At 41.9% G+C, this 19,979-nt stretch overlaps 1 protein-coding gene across 4 annotated transcripts in view; it reads left to right on the top strand.

Moving 5' to 3' along the window:
- GOLIM4 (golgi integral membrane protein 4) overlaps window positions 1-19,979 on the top strand; it is an 80,553-nt gene that overhangs the window by 35,149 nt on the left and 25,425 nt on the right. For all 4 annotated transcript variants that reach the window (XM_036850068.1, XM_036850070.1, XM_036850069.1 and 1 more), the window contains exons 2-5: window positions 12,389-12,463; window positions 13,745-13,794; window positions 15,506-15,559; window positions 16,895-17,045. In XM_036850068.1, coding sequence (XP_036705963.1) covers window positions 12,389-12,463; window positions 13,745-13,794; window positions 15,506-15,559; window positions 16,895-17,045 — 330 coding nt within the window. The remainder of the gene's footprint in view (window positions 1-12,388; window positions 12,464-13,744; window positions 13,795-15,505; window positions 15,560-16,894; window positions 17,046-19,979) is intronic.

The raw sequence follows: 19,979 nt of genomic DNA, 5'->3' as shown, positions 1-19,979 counted from the left end.
AGCAGGTTTTAGACATCTGGTGTTGACTTTGTCCCCACAGTATCTTATCTTCTTAAGTTCCCTCAGTGGTAATTGGTATAAGTAGTTAAGCAGTTTAGTTGTGGGACAAAAAAAATGTCAAGAAACGTACAAGGTGGCTGTGGAGGGTAGGCTGGGGTTTACCTCAAAGGGGTCCTTGTGTTGGGTCTTCTTAGACTTGTAAGTGATAATGAAATAGACCTTCCCAGCAGTGACCTTCTGGCTACTAGCAACTTGAGTGTTTCTTAGATTACTCTTCCTACTTCCCTGCACTATCTTGGTATCCCTCTCAAGCATTAAAGGTGTCCAACGTGGGATGCAGGGTGCGTGATGCCCTGCTCCCGCCCACAGAGCTCCCACTGTCCTCCTTGGTCCTGGACCCTCCTTTCACGCAGTAGCATAAGCCGGAAATCTTTGCACCATCCTTGGATCCACTTTGATAACGTACTTTGAGTCAGTCACTGAGGCATTTTGCATTTATTGCTTAAATACATTTTGCTTCTGTGCATTCCCCTCCCTCCATCAATAATTACTGCATATACTTGAATATTACAAAGCTAGATTCCCTTCCTCCTGCAAAACTACTCCTCAGAAAAGAGGGGGTCTCGTTGTACTGGAGTGAGCATAAAGCCTCTGCTATTTCTGGGAGCTCTCCCAATTGCTTTATTTTAAACCACAGAGCACTGTGTGAGGGAGACACACTGGCCCAAAAGGGCCTCGTTTAATGCGACTAGATATTTATGAAGGGCACCTGACAAAAATCTTTTTTTTGTTTTTAAAGGATGTGGCAACATTTAAGATAGTGTGGGTATTTATTCCCAGGAATGTGATCTCACAATGGTAAATGCAAAATATCTTTATAAATAAGCCATTTCACTACCCTCCCCACCCCTGCAAAAACAAAACAAAACAAAAACACCCCCAATACGTTCAGGAGTTAGGGCTACCAAAAGCATGAATCTGCACCTCCAAGACAAATGGAGATGTCAGCTATCCTAATTTTTACCAAATATATGTGACTTAGGACATTTCCAGTGACCGCATCAGACAGAGATTCCACTAATGCTGTATTCCAGTGAAGATGGGTGTGCTTCAGAAAACTGTCAGAGGACTAAAATGCTGACCTGAGGTGATGCAGACGCAGATGTCAGACATGCCTGTGAAGAGTTTGAATCAAATTGGGGAGACGCGGATGGAGGGACAAAAGTGACCTATCTAAATGTTTTATATTTCCCTATTAATTTCACTTATGTAACTGAAAATAACAAGGACCATGATCTTACGTAAACACTTGTACATTCAGAAAAGTACATGAATCCTACGTATGGAGCTCAGTGAATTCTCACAAAGCAGACAGTGTGGAATCAGACCAGGAATCAGACAGTTGCCAGCACCCAAAAATGCGCCCTCCTGCGGTCTTCTGGGAACTGCCTGTGCACCTCCCACTGCCAGTAGGCACGGTGTGAACAGGTCCTTCCTCCTCTCGCCACGGACTAGTTTCGCTTATTTTTGAATTTTCTGTAAACAGACTCATTCAGTAAGCGCCACTTTCCTGTCTGGCTTCTTTCCTCAACATTATGTTTGTGAAACTCAAGTGTCGCTTCATTCGGTTTCTCCACGTTGCTGAGTGGTTATTTCATTTTATGAACAACCACACCTTATCCATCCTCCGGTGATAGATGTTTGTGTTGTTTCCAGTTGGGGAGGGTTGTGAAGAGTCTTGTTCTTCTGAGTCTCCTCTGTGACTTCCGGTGACTGCATGCCTGCATTGGCTTGGGTACCTATGTGGGAGTGGGATTATAGACCACACGGGATACCCCTCGTCAGCTCTGATGGGTGCTGGCAAACAGGTTTCTGAAGTGGTTGTACCAAGCTCCACGCCCATCAACAAGGTAGGAGGGCGCCTTTCTCCATATTCTTGCCAGCTCGGTACTTTCTGTCTTTTTTATTTTAGTCATTTTGAGGGGAGAATAGTGGTATTACGTTATGATTTTAACTTGATTTCCCTGATGACTTAACCCAGCTGACCAATTTTTCAAATATTTAACCACCATTAGGATATCCTTAAGCGTCTGTTCATATTCTTTTTCACTTCCCACTCATTTTCACTCCTCTAAAATTTTGTATATTCCAGTTGGAAAAGAAATCAACTTTTTTTTAAAATCGGATTATCTTCTTGGCAGAACTGGACATCATCTTATATTGGGGCAATATGGAAGTTATTGAGGTGACCTCCTAACTGATCCATCAACCTCTCCTCTCTCTCAGATCCTCTACTCTGTCTTCCGTGCTACCCATAAAGTTATTTTCTATACGCAGATCTGATCAAGTCAATTGTAGCCCTATCCCATTCATTCTCTCCCCTCCCTGATTACCTACCTTCCTATCGATGCTATGCTAAACAGAGTGTTTCCAGAACTCCCCTTTGAAGGGTCTTGGGGAACAGGCGTTGGGCGGGTGTCGAGGCACACTTGCTAAATATTCAGATTATCAAGGCTCTTCCCTGGAAATTCTGCTTCAGTAGCTTCCAGTGGGGCCCCAGGAATCTGTGTGATGAACAAGCACTCCAGGTTATTCTTATTTTCAGGGAAGTTTGAGGAATACTACAAACAGGTTGATTTTGTTTTTGCCTCAGTGCTCTTACATGTTCTCTGTCCACTGTCTGGGTTATTCTCCTCCATTGGAAGGAAACATCCGCACAAATGTTGCCTCTGGGAATCTAGACTGACTCCTGCAGGCTGAGTAAACCACTCTGTAGTCAGTGAAGTCTTACTCCCGATCTTCCTCATAAACCTAGTCCACGGTGGCTTTCCCCATCTCAGCTGATTACATGTGCTGGTTTTACCTTCAGTTTAAATTCAGAATCGGCTGCAGCTTGCACACGGTCCTACTCTCCCGTTACACTCGGGCCTGCGTGACTGCAGAAGCTTGCGACTAGCTTTCCCGCTTGCATCTTGGGTCAGAGTGATCATTATTTTAAAATCTAAGTTAACATCACATGTTCCTGCTCAAAATGCTCCAGTGGCTCCACATTTCTCTCAGAGTAAAAGTCAAGTCTTCATGAGGTCCTACAAGACCCATCGCCATCTGACGCCTTCCCCACCTTCACCCTTTGACCTTCTAGGCTCACTCTGCGTCAGTTGTTCTGGCCTCCCTGCTTTTCTTAGAACATCCCAGGTATGGTTGCACTGTAGAGCTTTTGCACTTCCTGTTCTTTCTATCTGGAACACTTGCCCTGAGGCGTCTGTAGTACTAACTCCTTCACCACGATTTTCAAGTGTTGGCTCAAACGTCTCCTTCTCAGTGAATCCTGTCTTGACCACCCTATTTAAAAGTGAAACCTGATCCATCCTTCCCACAACTCCAATCTCTTATACTCCGTTCTTTTCTCCCCATGGCATTCACTGACTTCTAATGTACTCTTAATTATGTTTATCATTTACATCTTTCTGCAGAATATGAGTTCCCCAAAGGCAATATTTTCTACTGTTGTGCTCACAATATATTCTCAAATATCAGAACAATGCCTGGCATATAATAAACGCTCAGTGAATATTTGTTTGATTTGTAGAATGTAATATTCAGGATGCAATAGAGAAGAGGCCTTACATAGTATCTCTTTATAAGCCAGGTTTTTTATGAAGCCTTTTCCAAGATATGTTGCATACCTTCACATTTTGAAGTGAAAACTTGACACTGGCGTTTGGATGAAGCTGGGGTTGCTTGTGTACTGCTTCATTGGTTTGAAGGAGAAGCCAGTTGCAGCCCAGCTCATCCTCCCTGAGTTGTGTGTATTCTCTGAGATACAGGTGTTTTTTTAAAAAATTTATTTATTTATTTAATATTTATTTTTGGCTGCGTTGGGTCTTTGTTGCTGCACATGGGCTTTCTCTAGTTGTGGCGAGTGGGAGCTACTCTTCGTTGCGGTGCGCGGGCTTCTCACTGCGGTGGCTTCTCTTGTTGCGGAGCACTGGCTCTAGGCGCGCGGGCTTCAGTAGTTGCAGCACATGGGCTCAGTAGTTGTGGCTCGCAGGCTCAGTAGTTGTGGCGCACGGGCTTAGTTGCTCCGCGGCATGTGGGATCTTCCCGGACCAGGGCTCGAACCCGTGTCCCCTGCATTGGCAGGCGGATTCTTAACCACTGCACCACCAGGGAAGTCCCGAGGTGCAGGTTTATACAACAGGGTTGATACTTGAGTCCTGGATGTTAGGTTTTTCCCTAAAAAATGCCAGCAAAGTTGCTGGCATTACTTGAAGTGTCCGTAGAGGCAGGTTTCCATGAAGAAATCAGATAACTTAAGAAAATTAAATGTCTTTTATGTTTGGTTCAAGCACATCGATTTTGAAAAGTTTATGCATAAATTCTCAGTCCCATTATAAAACCAATGTGCTTTTGCCTATTTTAGCCCATCTGAAGAGCATTCTTATATACCCTTGCATCAGTTTTGGGTGACCAGAAACCTAATCTTCTCTCTCATGCATTATTTCTTGAAATGCTGTGATGCAGTCCAGCTGAAATCTGATTGCTAGATAAGCACATTACTCTAGAGGGTCTATTTATATACATCTGATTTTAGAATAACTTTTACTTCTATTACTGTGAATTCGTAAGTTTCTAATGTATACGCATATGTACTTATTCATGCCTTTGAGAATGTAACTTTTACTTTGTTGGGTCCCGCATTTTCATGGGACAGGAGGATAATTTTTCTCTTAGCTTACCAAGAGATTATATGTAAAAATCTGCTGGCTCAGCAGGTCATTCTGTCATCCTGGCTTACCTAACCTTTGGTGAGCTCTGATTGTCTTCTTACTGTTTTAACTGTCTTAGCCTCCTCTCACAACCCAAATTTGTTGATTAGAAGCTTTTTATAAGAGTAATGCCTGTACTTTAGTGTCTCCCAAGGGGCCTGGAATACTGCTGGTGCTATGATAGCTCTGAGCAGCTAAGAGTAGAATTATTAGTAGCTCACCACTCAAAAGAATGCCAAGAAAAAGACTTGTGTGAAGACATATATCTTAAGTCAGCTAATATAATACTTGTTTGAAAAAGCCGAATCTCAATTAGATAGTGTCATGAGGGAAAGCCTTCGTATAGTTTTATCCAAAATAAGAAAGGCAGTTAGGCACCAATTCAAATCATGGTTAAAATTCCATTTAAATGACTTCATAAACTGTATGCATTAGCAAACTTAAAAATAGACACTTCGTGAACTATTATAGGAACTTTATTGTGCAGTAAAAAAAAAAAAAATACAGCAATTGCCATGAAGTGGAAAAATACCTAATCAGACTGTCCTTTTTTTCTCTCAGCATTCTGAAAACTTCTATATTTCAGGGCTGTGATTTAACTAATGCTAATCTTATGAGCCTATACATCAACAGATAAATTTATATTTAATCTCTATTCTGTTAGCTGTCTATTCTCTGGGATATGTGAGTACTAATGAGCCAACAAATATGGAAATTCAGTTAAAAATGCTGGGACTTAAAGGATGGCAGGCAAATGAGGAAGAGAATGAAATAGCTTCTAAATGCATTCATTTATTTCACAAGAATTATTGAATACCACTAGATATTAGGAGCTGGGGGATTGGAACTGAAGTGGTAGTGAGGGTTGGGAATATAGAAGAGAAGGAAAGAGGAGCTAGCCAATCCCAGCCTTCATGGCACCCATAGTTCATTCATTCATTCATTATCTGTTGAATGCCTATAACTCACTGTAACAGGGATACAACACAGAAATAAATCAAACCAGAAATTCTTGCCCTGACTGAGCTTATATTCTAGTGAGATAGAAAGGCAAAAATAAGACCCCCAAAAGTAAAAAATTTAGTAGAAAGAGTTAAGGACTAAGGAGAAAAATGAAGTGGGCAGGGAGCCTGGAAGTGTTGAGGGTGGGAAGCAGGTGGCAGTCTCAGATAGGTTGTCCAGGAAAGGATCTGATGAGGAGGTATCTTTCTAGTAAAGATCTGAGGGAAGTGAGGGAGCTAGTTGCACAGATACCTGGAGGAGGAGCCGCGGGGCTGCCAGGAAGCGGCAGCGTGAGGTGCTGAAGTGAGAGCTCGCCTGGCATGTTCGGGGAATAGTGAGGAGGCCGCTGGGGCTGGAGCAGGATGGACGATGGGGTGAAGCCTCGTGAGGGCTGTGGGTTTCGCCCAAGGCGTGACGGGAAGCCATTGGGAGGTTTTGCCCCCAGGCCTGCAATGTGACCAAGGGAACTAACCATAATTCAATTCAGCCATCAATGGTTGAGCAGACCGGAAAGGTTGACTTGTACTGGAAGTTGTAAAACCGGAATGGGGTGAGAAGCCAAAGCTGGACTTAATGTTTTAGGAGTTACCTGTGAGAAAAACGCTCCATGAGTCAGGAGGATGGGGCAGACTTTGTGGAAAGAGTGGGGTGGAGACACCAAAGAAGAGCCTTAGGGGCACCTTTGCCCACTCACAGGGGCTGGAGGGGGATCCGGTGTGATCCTCAAAATGGTAATAGGTGTCCCCCTTCTTTTGTCTTTTCACTTGTTTTATATGGGTTGTTTTCTAAGAAGATCTTTGGTATTCTTTCTCAGACCTCTTATGAGGTGAAATTATGAAAGAAGGAAGGAAAGATAATTGCAAAACTGTATCTATGATGTTGTCTTCATGTTAATTACCCACTCATGGTGCAGTGGAGGAGGTGGGTGGGCAAGTGGCTGGCCTCCAGCCCACTTCTGGCCAGTTAGAACCACAGTTGAGAACTGTTCGTAAAGACATAATAAATATCTACGATTTTAGGCCTAAAAAACCAAAATAAAGCAAAACCTCAAGGGTATTATCTTCTGAGAACTATAGCGATTTCAATTTATTTTCCTTTTTTGTCATCACTCTTGCTATCCTACTTAAAGATCTTCAGCCACAATTATTAAAACACAAATTTGTTCATTTTAATTTTTATCACCTGTAAAATGATAAAGGTACTCGAAAATCAGTGTTTTCACAAGTTGAATTGTGTGCCTTTCATACCAAGACTCGGTTGTGTGTGTTTTTTAAATAAAGATAAAACCCTGTGTTGTCGTCAGGACTGAAAGCAAAATTTCACAGGCCGTTGCTTCTGCCAAAGAAACCTTGCCCTCTCTTGGCTTAAGGTGTTAAAACACTTAGCAGTGTTTTCTGTCTAATTTTAAACTGTTGTTTTCTAATTCTGAATTGGAGCACTTTGTCATGGATGAAATGTCATAGATGTATATTTTACCCCTATGTGGATGCATGCACCTAATTTCTCTGTGCCTTTCGGATGGAAGTCAGAGTTAAAATGGAAAATTGCTGTCGGAAGCTGGCATATTTTTAAACTCTTGAGTGAGTTAAGGGGGAAATAAAAACTCTTTCCACACTTGACTGCATGGAAAATATTAAACTCCTTGTCAGTAAGCAGGGGAGATGATGAGTATTGTGGATTTTCATCTTTCTCTCATGAGTTCTTATGATTCACATCCTATCCCCGTTGTAGTGTTGGTCTGCATTAATGATCTTGAATGCCGAGATTGAACCATTATTTTTATACTTATTTTTTTCTTGAACCTGATGGGTGCTTTGAGAATATTAATTATATACCTTTTTTGTTGCAAAGGTTCTAGCAGTTTGGTTTCATCTTGACTGATGCCCTTGACTTCAGAGTATAAATAGAAAAATAGAGATAGGTGACAGGGATTGATTAGCAATCTTCCTTCTAAGCAAAACAGTAAATAAACCTATCTAGATAAATCACCAGCCCCAGAGCCTGGAGAATGCATGCTAAAGAATTAAGGGTAGTGTGTGTGTGTGTGTGTGTGTGTGTGTGTGTGTGTGTGTGTGTGTGTGTGTGTGTTTAATTGATAGGGAAATTTTCTAGAAGAGCCACAAGAACACAAAGATTCTATCTGGTCCATTTCGCTGTTCTTCAGTTTTTATTAGAAAATAGGCTTATAGGTTTTACTAAGCTATTAGAATGATTATTTGCAACCCTCCCCCCATTTTAAGGGAATTTTTTTTTTAAGTAACAGAAAACTGAGATCAGTATTTCATTGCTGTTTCAAGTCTCTCTCTCAATATATATGTGTATTACTTTGTTATTATTAGACTTTAATTGTAGGGTTGAAAGAGCTCAGGGAATCACCTGATTCATCCTCTGGCACTTTTAAGCCATCACAGATAGCTGAAAAAATATTTTAGTATTTTTCTGGCATTTACTCTGTGCCCTGCCATGTTTGAAGCACTTCACGTAAATTAACTCATTTAGCCCTGACATCACCCAAAGGGATGGGCACTGTTTTTATTCCCATGTACCATATAAGGAAACTGAAGCACAAAGAAGTTCAGCAACTCTCCCCATAAGGAATGGATCTGGGACTTGAACCCAGACACCAGAGTCTGTGCTCTCAACCTTTAGGTACCGCCTGCCTCTTTCCTTCTCCCATTCTTTCTAGAGTTTCCAATTCTAAGGGTTAATTTTTACTCTCACTTTCCTTTACCTAACGTGCTTTCCTCAACCTATAGTTTAAGGTTCCTTTTCGGTTTTGGGTTTTTTTTTTTTTCCTTTTTCTGAGCACTTCTCCAGCTTTCCGTCAGTCACTGCTGCCCCATTCTCTCACCTTCCTCCTCGGTGATATTCTCCATCCCTCAAACCATTGCTGAATTCTTAGGTTGTATATCAGGACTAAAGCTGGTGGCTGTCATAATGGCCAGTTCTGAGTAAGATAATATTAATCGTACAGTTACCTCACGGTTCCTCACATTCAGCCTCTATTCCTGTTTACCACATCTTTTTTCTGCTGCATTTGCAAAAGCACGTTATTCATGCCTTAGGTCACGCTATGAGTGATGCCATTTTATGGATTCGTGACTAGTCTCAGATTTCCCAAGACCTTTGGATGCGGACTGTAATCCATAAACATGCTCTCCTCTTTGTGGACATTGTATAGCATCTCTTTAGGTGATTTAGGAAAGTTTCTAACTGTGTATCCTAGGATCTTCTAGCTCTTGAGACACGCTGCTCTTAAGATGTCGAATGTGTAAATCCCCATTATACATACAACTGTAAAAGACAGTTTGGTCGATGGGGACTTTGGACCAGCTGTTGGCACATTATCCTCCTGGCTGAATCGTAGGGAAGAGAGTAAAGCATGGAGCACCGTCTCCCCTACCCCCCACATAGAGCACTCCTCACCCCAGTCCCCACACCCCCTCTCCGCTAGGTGGGATCTAGTGGACCCTCTGCCCTTATCGAAGATGAAATCCTGCAGATGAGTTTTCTGCTGCCTAAACCAAAGGTAAGCGTTCCGCCGTCACCAAGTACCACGTGACGTTGAGTGACTGCTGCCGTATCTTATTAAGTCAGGAAGAATTTCACAGGATTAAAAGTTGTAACTACAACGTTTGCCGCCATCCTTACCCTTCCATGATAATAGTTAACATCTAGAGTCTAAGGTGGCTGGGGATGGTGGTGAGCAGTCCCCCACATATGTTTTCTTGGCTGTGCTGCTGCTGGGTTTTGTTGTTGTTGTTATCTTGGGTGTTGCTAGGCTGGATTGTCTCCCCATAATGGTCCTGACCCCCATTCAGGAGCCCCCTAGACTCAGGACCCCTGCTGCCACTTTTGACTCCATTAGAGCAAGATCTTGACTACTTTGCCTGTTGACCCTTCTTTGAAAGTGATGTACATGCTTGCTGAAATTGTCTGCAATATGTCCAATTAGTGCACCCAGATTCCCTATTACCCGGCATGTTTATGTTCCTGTGACCTTCTTCCCAGACCGTGGGAACTTTGGCCAGTGGATTGGAGATGAGGGAGTGTTTTTTCTTCCAGCTGGGGAGCTTAGGTGTTCCCATGGCATCCTGTTCTTGCCTGTGTATATCATGATAACATTGTAATTTATCTATTCCCCTGTAAGCCTCCACTACCTGACGGACATTCTCAAAGACTGTGAGCAGGCAGTTCTGGGTTTGGCTTGGTGAGGTTCCACAGCACTAGTCTTTGTTTTCCCTCCCTCATTCCAAATGTCATTCAAGATGGTAGTGTTAGTACCAATCCAAGGAACCTCTTGGTTTTAATAGGCTTTCAGGAATTGGCCGAGAGACTTATATACTGTACACCTATATGGTTGAAAAAAGTCTAATTTCTCAACAATGGACTTGGAACCAAGCTTTTTGGAACACAGCTGCCTTTAGTCCGATTTCAGCACCTCTGTGTCTTTGCCCCTGTGATGTGTCTTCCAGCAGTGCCTTTCTCCTGTGGTGCTCCCATCTGCCAACTTGTTCTTCACTCTCAAAGCCAGCCAAGAGATTGTCGCCTCTGAGAATCTCCCCTCGCTCCTCTCCCATCCAGAGCTCATCCCTCTCTTTCACTGGGTGAAAGAGTCCCGATGGGCTTCTGCCTGTTTTCATTTCATTATGCCAAATGCATTTAGCTCTAATTATTTAAAATTACCTAATCTATCTCCTGTGTTGGACTAGAGCTTCTTGAGGCCAAGGCCCATGTCTATTCATTTTGCATTTCTACTCATAATATGGTGCCAGGTCCATCGCAGCAGCTCAATAAATGTGGAGCTGGATTAGATCCCTTTGTAATAATAGCACTGGGGGAGGGGGAGGGATCATCTGGTGAATGGAATAGGAACCCAAGTGGAGAAAGGGAATGGAGCAGGTCATTATTTCAATGACTAATGGGACGCTGAATTGAGGGGAAAGATGAGTTTGGGGCAGGCATGCCATCAGGGGACGACACCACACCAGTTTGGGTGGCGGCAGGCCTTCTAGGAGTTCTAGGCTGAGATGTTAGCAGAGGTGTGAGGAGAGCGAGGGGCTGTGGGAGTCGTAGATGGAGCCCTGGGAATGTCAGGTTTCTATGGGACGCCAAGATGAGAGGTGCAGTGTTGGGAGAAGGGGAAGGACCCTGGAGATGATGGGCGTGTTGGAAGGAGGGCAGAGATAGCTGGTAACTGGCAGGGGTGGCAGTGGGGAAAGGGTGGGGGGAGGGACGGGGCAGGGGGTCCATCGGCAACAAGCAGATGTCAGGGAGGGGAGTTGCTGGGACCACGGCAACTTTAGGCGGCCAGCAGTGTCGGGCAGTTGTATGCACTGGACGGCGGACAGTCAGTGACTGGTGATTGAATTGTATCTTTGGGAGTCATGGGGAGCTAGGGATGGTAAAAGAACCAAGTGACGGGCTTGGCTGAGCTTGCAGGGAATGAGATCATTTGTGACCATAATGCTGAACAAACAGGATTAAAGGGCGCGTCAGAAACGTAACTTTGTTCTCTCTGCCTCTCCCCTCCTCTCCCCTATTCCAACCACTCTGCGGAGCTGGGTTTTCTGTCCCTGCGTGAAATCTAAGACAGACTTCACTACTTTTCAGCTTCTCTCAGGTCAAAAAAAATCTTCCAGTAACTTTTATCCATAAACACAGTCTTAGTTTAGTAAGGATCATGTCTGGTCTAGTCCAGTGCAGTAATACATATTTTTTTCATTTAAAGGTAAAGCTTCTAGCACTCTTGCAGCTCCCATTTGCTGTAGATGTGAAACCTGTAGTGGGGGAGAGAGTCCCGATGGGCTTCTGCCTGTTTTCCCCCTAACACATCTGCTCTCTCTTCCCGACTCACCAGGCAACTCCAGCTAATTCAGAGTAGATGGGGGAGGTGGAGTTGGTAAAGTGCAGGAAGGTTCTACAGCAGGACATCAGTTTGCCTTGGGTTTCCTGCCATGGCAGATGTAAACCTGACTTGTTCCTTTGTGGGCACTTGTATAGGTTCCTTAGTGGGGAGAGTCTTTCCCTCCTTCATCTCTGTGGCTATCTTACCTAAGTTTTTCCTGACATGGTGGAATCCACCTCTTCTTTCAGCAAACCTTAGTATGCTGCTGAGGTTTCCTCACCCACCCAGGCATCTTTAACTGAGACTCACTCAGCTCATGTTGACTTGGCAGTACTTATGGGATATCTGGCTGGAAATCCTCTCCTAGCACCTGAGAGAGAGGTGGGAGCTGGACACACAGATGTGAGGGTCAATGCTGTGTAGATGTTGGCTGAAGTCGTGAGCGTGGACACGCTTGTCCGGGAGGAGACCTGGAACCTCACAGAGACTCATGTTCCAGAAGCAGGAGGGCAAGGAGCTGGCCAAGAAGGTGGAAGCCTCTTCCAGAGTGCTGGTTTTACAGAGGGGCAGACCGCATAGGAGTCAGCCCAGAATTATGTCTATTATCGTTTCCATCTTCTACCAAGAATGTGGAACTTAAAATGCATACATTTTAATTTTAACTGTGAAAGGACTCTAAGCTGTCTTCTTCCTGTTTTGAAAATTGATGTTAATTTTACCTTAGAATTTCTAATTCTTTGAAGATAAGTTTTAACTTTTTTTTTTCCAGTTGTGTATGAACACAGATCAAGATTAGAGAAATCCTTGCAAAAGGAAAGACTTGAACATAAGAAAGCGAAGGAAGGTAAATAAATAATGTAATTTGTGTTCTGTGTTTTTAATCATACTCTTCTTTGAAGCCTCACGTACTTGCTTTACTATTTTTTTGCTAAGAAATTTTTCAAATCACCCAAAGTCAGTTTTATTTGGTGGATGGAGAAGGAGATACCAAGCAATATGCTATACGTTGTGCGACAAAATAATTCCTGCTCAAGACTAGATTTAGAATCTTTCATTCAGTTGGTGTCACTTTGAGGTCATTCATATATTGGTTATATGTATTGCTTTGGAAATAACACACAGTTTTTCTTTGAATATTATCAGTGCATACGTTACTAACACCTGAAACTTCTGTCCACAGGCATCCAGGAAAGTAACAGCATGCATTGTCCAGAATATGACAAACGTTATATAAACATATACGTATACATGTACATTTAGAACGTAATGAATTGATCTTATCGTATGATGTCTTTTAAGTTATACACCTGTTTTCATCTTGTGCTAAAGGCTTTACTGGCACAACTGATTGGTTTGGTTTGAAAAATTAACATTTAGCACAGGTATTAGGCAATGCTGTTGATTTTTATCAGAGTTTTTCTATAAAGCATGGAGCTTATACAGGTTGTGATTTGAAATTACCTGCATTCTATTTTTATTTATTCATCTTTTTGGTAAATCTTGAGATTGAAGTGAGGTGTTCCGTCTGATTACCTTGGTGTGAGGTAGAAGGAGGGAGAACAGAGGAGGGCAGTGTGGGCTAGGATGTTTTACTGAGATGTTTAAGATCATTAAAATGCTTTGATAGGATTTGGATTTCCCTTGTCTTGGAAAGCAGGGTGATTTTATAGAGCCATCTAGTGGATAATAAAGCTTTAAGAGCATTAAAGATGGTTTGCACAGCTTGATTTCCTTTTCAGGTCCTGAATGATTTTCGTGTGCCATCTAGTGGCTGGCAATAAATCATCTCTGTCCTTAGGTGCACTTCATTTTTTTTTCTCCTTAATTTCATGGACAGTTCATCACCAAGTACACATTCTAAATGCACTTTTAATCAGCTGGTTATAGTGTGTATTTTGTTGATTCAAGACTCACAACTTTAAGGTAAAGAGGAAAATTATATAACAGTTTTTTTCAACTCTTTCTAAAGCATTAAAAGACAAAGTATATAAGTCACCAAGTAGATTGTTTTAAACCTGAAACATTTTTTTAGGTCTGAGTAAAGTACGCCTATGTTCTTTTAGATGTCTAAAAATGCCACAGTGAATTAACTTTTACTCTCTTTTCTCCATTTTGTATTTTCTAGATTTTCTGGTTTATAAATTAGAAGCACAAGAAACACTAAATAAGGGAAGGGTGAGTTTTTTTTTCTCCCTTAATTTTTTATTTCACGAAACTTGAAAGAGGGGGAAATACAGCGCAAAACCTTTTACTCTGTTGATCATTAGGATTGAAGGGCTGAAATACATTTCCCTGCCTCCCTCCTTCCCTCCCTCCCTTCCTCTCTCCTTTCCTTCCTTCCTTCCCAAGAGATTCTCAGAGGAAGACCTAAAAACTGTTCTTTTAAAACCTACCTTCCTTTGTTTGTCACATTACTGTGATAGTGATAAATTGGAAATAACCTTAATGTTCAACCATAAAGAGATTATTTTTATTCACTCATTTATTCATTTGTAGTCTCTCTTTTCTACAGAATGTGATATTTATTTTCATTTGCCTTTGCACGACGTTACTGTCACTTGCATAGACATTGCTGTGTAATGTCTGGCACGGTACCTGGCCTAGAGTTCCCATGTTCAAAAACATTTGTGGAACGAATGAATACATAAATGATATTGGCAGTTTAAAAAGTTTTTAAGTCCAAATTAACTGGAGAAAAACAAGTTTTTCTGTTACGCTAAGAAAAATATGTAAGCATTGGTTGAATAAAGCATTGGCGTTTTGGGGTATTAAAACTGAGAAGAGCCTGTCCCTTGAATAGCTAGGAGGCTGTCAGCTTTCAACTCTTACCTGCTTTTAAAAGCCCTAGCCACAATTGTGTGTGTTCTGTTGTGCATTTTGTAATGTAATTTATTACAAATTAAAATGGTAAAGTGATCAAATAAAATGATAAAGCAAAAATGCAGTTCATTTAGAAGCTGCAAGAATATGAAAGAAAGAAGTAATTGAGGCTGTGCTTGTACCGGTGACGGGTAAAGCAAGGAGTGGGGCACATAAGATAGAACAACACAGCAGCCTGGGGAGAGAAAACTTTCAGGCGGTTTGTGGTTTGCACACTCACTGGTTATGGTTGCCCAGGACTGCACTTGTGTGAGGTCCACATGTGAAGATACTCCACTCGCACACAGAGACACACTCCTGGAGCGCGTGCTTCAGCCATAGGCGTAGGCTCAAGTTTCGGTCCTGGCTCTGCTACTAAAGGAAATGTTTGCCCTGGCCTGTTCCTTAGCCTTTCTGTTTCTCACTCTGTGAGCTGGAGTCTAGTTGGGGTAAAGTCACATATGTAGAATTTCTTAGCGCTGAAGCTCAAGGCAGGAAAGTGCCTTTTCTCTCCCTTCCCGGAAGCCATGCGAAGCTGGTGAGGCCTGGTTTATCTCCTTTTCCCCTTGGAGCACCGGGCACAATATATTGCGCCATATCAGCCATATGCGGTGCTGCATCTCAGGACAAGTTCCCCTGTGCCTCTGGCATCAGTTTTTCTTCTCAGTATGAGAGTGGAAGTAAATCACCTCCAAGGGCCCTGTCAAGCTGCTGTTTGTTTCTTTGTCCATGTCCATGATTTTTCCATGAGGGGAAAAAATGGATGGATCTAATCCGTGGATCCATCAGGATCCATGTCCTGATTTTTCATTATTAAAGTCTAGCAAACTTAGAGCAATGAGAAAACTTCATTTCTGCTATTAAGTAAGGAGATGGCCTCAGAATTGTCCTGTTTCGAGCTTAGAGTTCATTTTCACTTAACACAAGTGAAATGAGTGAAATCCTTCCATTAAGACCTTTAAGCTCTGGTTAGCAAAAGAGCCAAATTTGTTACTTTTGTGTTAACTGTTTGCTTTTCAATTTACAGCAAGATTCTAATAGCAGGTACAGCGCATTGAATGTCCAACATCAGATGTTAAAGGTGAGTAATTTAAAGTTGTTCTTCGTGAGTGAATCAAAGTATTAACTAAGTAACTTAAGTGATCAAGGAAAGTTTACAGAAAGTTGATTTGTATTGTGATATGGTATATTAAAGTCATTTCTGGCTAAAAGCGATACATAATTGTAATGCTCCATCATGTTTATCACCTGATTACAAAGAACATATTTAGCTCATTACACATTTTTCTAAATCAGGCTCTCTGGTCACCTAATTTTTAATTTTGTTCTCTATCCTTTAAGGATTTTTGTTTGTTTTTTAAATCTAATTTCTCAGAGTGGTTTTTCTTAGGTATTTTCTTTTATCTTAGTCGCGCTGGAGGCAGTAGAAGTATTAAAATGCTGCCTTCCTGTTACTAATGTGTAAAAAGTGTTCTGCCTACCACAGGAGCACAATTTATGTTTAAAGATTCTCCTTCCTTTGTTCTTGGATAAAACTCATTATTGTGTCAGGAAAATTGAAAAAAAGAGAGAGAGAGAGATGCATTATTTCTGTTCAGGCCAGAAGAGATGAGCAGCAGACATTATGCCACCCTGCACAGCAGGGAAAAAAACCACGCCACTGTCTCCAGCCCCTACCCCCTAGCTTTTTGTTTGGTGTTGTCTTTTCTCCTATATCAGTAGGGCATATGCTTTTTATTGAAACCAGCATCTTTCCTATTATCAAGAAAGCAATACATGAATTAAAGCAGACCACCCTTTCACATTAAGCATTTGGAGACTGTAGAATTTATCTAGATTGTGATTACAGTATTATAATCAGGAGTAATATACGTAAGAATCATTCTATAAGCAATAGATTTATTACTTCCCCCAAACGGAAAAAAGTCTTTTTTTTCCCCCCTTCTTTAAACTGGGTTACCAGGAAGGCTGAAAATCAAAGAAGGGAAATAAAAAATGTTGCTGGGAAAACATCAGATTGAAAGAGGCAGTCTAGAGTATCCACGGAGGGGTAATTTTTTTCGTTAGCTTTACCCTGTTTCCACTGTAACTTGAGTCCCTGGGAATTTCCCCAGATCCCTTCCTTTTCCATCTCTCATGCAAACTTCCAACTTCTTGTTGTACCCATTAATGTTAAAAATTCAGGAAAAAAAAAAAAAAAAAAAAAAATTCAGGAGAAAATTATTTTTGGCCATGATCGCAAACTATTCATTTGGAATGGAAGGGAGCTGCACAAATTCAAAGCAAGCTGAGGAAAACTAAGTCTACTTCTTCATTTGTGCTTACTTTCTGGCAAGAGAAAGGCTACGCTATCGAGAGACAGATTCTGACACAATTTAGAGAATGTACATCCCTGCTAAAGTTTTCATCTTTGCAGAGTCAACATGAGGAGCTAAAGAAACAGCACAGCGACTTGGAAGAGGAACACCGCAAGCAAGGAGAAGACTTCAGTAGGACATTTAATGACCACAAGCAGAGATACCTGCAGCTGCAGCAAGAGAAAGAACAAGAGCTTTCTAAGCTAAAAGGTATTTGGAAACCTAATTAGTCAGTGTGCATGGAAATGAATACTCATATTAACGTTTGAATAGAACAATAGACTTTTGTTTTATTTTGTTTGTTGCTTGGTGATTGATTACCTTACATGTGGTCCTTTACCAGTTACTTCTTACTTCTTTATGAAGTTTCACACTTACACTTATCTCTTTGGGTTTGTTTAGGGAAACAGAATAGAATACTTAGTGTTTCTCAGCGGGGCACACTGACCATGTTGGGCAAGACAGTTCTCTTTTTAAGTGTGTTGTGAGACATTTAGCATCTCTGACCCCACCCACAAAATGCCATCAATGCTCCCCAGTTACAGTGACACATTTCCAAATCTCCACAGGGGCATAAAGACTCCCTGTTGATCGCTAATAGTAGCTTCAAAAAGCTCAGGCTCTGGAGTCAGACTGCCCTGGTGAATCTTGGCCTCTTCAATGACTAGTTTATATATGACCACAGGCAAGTTGTGTAGTGTAAACCGTCCTCATCTGTAAAAGCGGGATATTCATAAAAAGTATCAACCTTGTAGAGTTGGTATGAGGATTACATTATGCAGAGCACCTAGAACAGTTACTGGTACATGGTAGACCTTCAGTCTATATTAACCACCATCAGCATCAGCATCAGGTATTTTCATAGTAATATGGAACAAAATATATCACTTCTAAGTACATGTGAGTTCTGGAAAAGGGCAATAGCATATTCTACAATCACCTATCCAGGTACTAAATAAGTTTGAAATGTAAGATTTGGTTTAAAAACATACATGGTGCTTGCAGAAACACGGGTGAAATCCTGGTGCTTTGCAAAAACACAGGTGAAATCCTGGTGCTTGCAAAAACACGGGTGAAATCCTGGTGCTTTGCAAAAACACGGGTGAAGAACAATTTCCTGGTTTTATATAAAATGTCATCATAGAAAGAAACTGTGTGAAGGGTCCTTTGGACTTTTCTGCGCATTTTTTTGCAATGCTTTGTCTCGAAGTATTCCAAAATAATAGGCTAATAACAGTATTCCAAAATAATAGGAATACTTTGTAAGTATTCCAAAAAGGCACCTGGGAGTTAAATAGCCACTGAGGCAGTTTACAAAGGGCTGAGGCGGTCTTGATGGAGCAAGATGTCAGCAGATGACACCCAAGAGATGTAGACATGTAGGGGCCTTGGCTTGTTGGTGGTGAGCCAGGTGGTGAGGAGTCAGTAAGATAACAAAATAGAGAAAGGAAGAGAGTAAACACTGCAAGTCCTTACAAAGGTGGTAAGAGGAAGAGAGAACCAGAAGACTCCATTGCGCAGACAGCACTTGCCACCCTGGGGATGCTACACCTTTGTGTGGTGAAGGAGGACATTTGACTTGTAGGATCCACTGTTTAGCATTTTCAAACCTGAGCCAAGCTGAGGAAATATATTTAATTATATTGCTATTAAGGAGATCCATTAAGGAGTGAGAAGTAAAATTTTGTAGGTGTCTGACCTTGGCATGCTTTACATAATTTAGTTCATTCAATTTTAGTAATAGCCCTAAAAGGCATATTATCTTGTGTCTACTCTATAGTTACTCCTTTCTTTGAAACCAAGTCCATGTATAGTAAAATTTTAACAAGAAATCAGAACCATGGAAAATAAGAGGATACTTGTCTGTGAGTTCTGCATACTCAGATAGTTCAAGCCTGATGGCCTGGTCTGAGCTTCCTAGAACCCAGAACAAAAGGAGAAATATAGTAAGTGATAGGGCTCTTGTCATCAGAAGAGAGAATCTACCAATACCTTGGTGGGTGAGGGAGCGACAGAGAGAGACAGAGATGGAGACAGAGGGCGAGAGAGAGAGAGAACAGTATTTTTGGTGTCAGTTAATTTTTGGAAGAAGTTTCTCAGAGAGACTTCAAACAACTTAATGTGACAGTGCCTTTGATGACACTTTGATAAGTGATTTTCACATCAGCACTTTTGTTTGATTATGGTCCCTGATAGTAAATTAAAGATAGACGCATCGTGATAGACGCGGGTCTGTAGCGGCAAACCTATGACATGTGTAGTCCGAGTAGTCTTTGGCAGATTACTATGACATGAGGAGGGAGTTTAGAATTTAGAATATGGATAGCTATGAGCTGATAGCATATAAACTTAGATGATTATTCTTCCCATTATCGTTACAAGAATAGCTGACACTTAACAAATGTTTTCCATGTGCCAGTACTGGGGGAAACTCTTCGTACAGGTATCTTACTTAAGTCCCATAACAACCTGCAAGGTAGGCATTATATTTAGTCTGATTTAACAAGTGAAGAAATTGAGGCCTGCTCAGGTTAGGTAACTTGCTCAGGGTCACACAGCAAAGGCACAGGAGACACCGTCATTAAGGTTATAAACTGAATTCCTTTAAAAGTCAGCCAAGTTCGGGTATTTCAAGTGCATGTGTGCCTGTGTGTAGACTGAGGGCCCATCCAGCCGATGACACGCTTCTGGTCCTGTTCAGTTGCCACAGTGTCCTGTTTTGACCTTTGAGAAGATCTGGTGTGACGTGTAGGTGGACAACCCAACCACTGGCCACAGTTCCCACCTTGTTCTTGATCTCTCCCCAAACCCAGTCACGAAGCCAGCGCCCAGGGATCAAGCAGGGACTCGAGTGGAGTGAAAGTGGACAGAAAGTACGAGGCGGGATGGTGACTGGCACCTTCCCTCTGTGCTGAGGGCCACCCTGGAGGCATAAAGTTCTGCCTGCAGCGAGCGGCTGCCACTCTGGGGACGGTTTGCCCGACGTAGTGCAGGTCCACACCTGCTGCTGTCCCAGCGTAATTCTTAACAGCACCCCTTCCACTCTCAACAGTATCTCCCGTTGGAAATGAGTCATTATGGTCACCCAGCCACCATTTAACTTCTGCTGAGTGCTGGCTCATGAGAACCGGCCTAATGTTGCCA

The sequence above is a fragment of the Balaenoptera musculus genome, chromosome 4, assembly GCF_009873245.2.
Source record: "Balaenoptera musculus isolate JJ_BM4_2016_0621 chromosome 4, mBalMus1.pri.v3, whole genome shotgun sequence".
Lineage (NCBI taxonomy): Eukaryota > Metazoa > Chordata > Mammalia > Artiodactyla > Balaenopteridae > Balaenoptera > Balaenoptera musculus.
The sequence above is the reverse complement of the archived record's forward strand: the minus strand, read 5'-3'. Positions and strand labels throughout refer to the sequence as shown.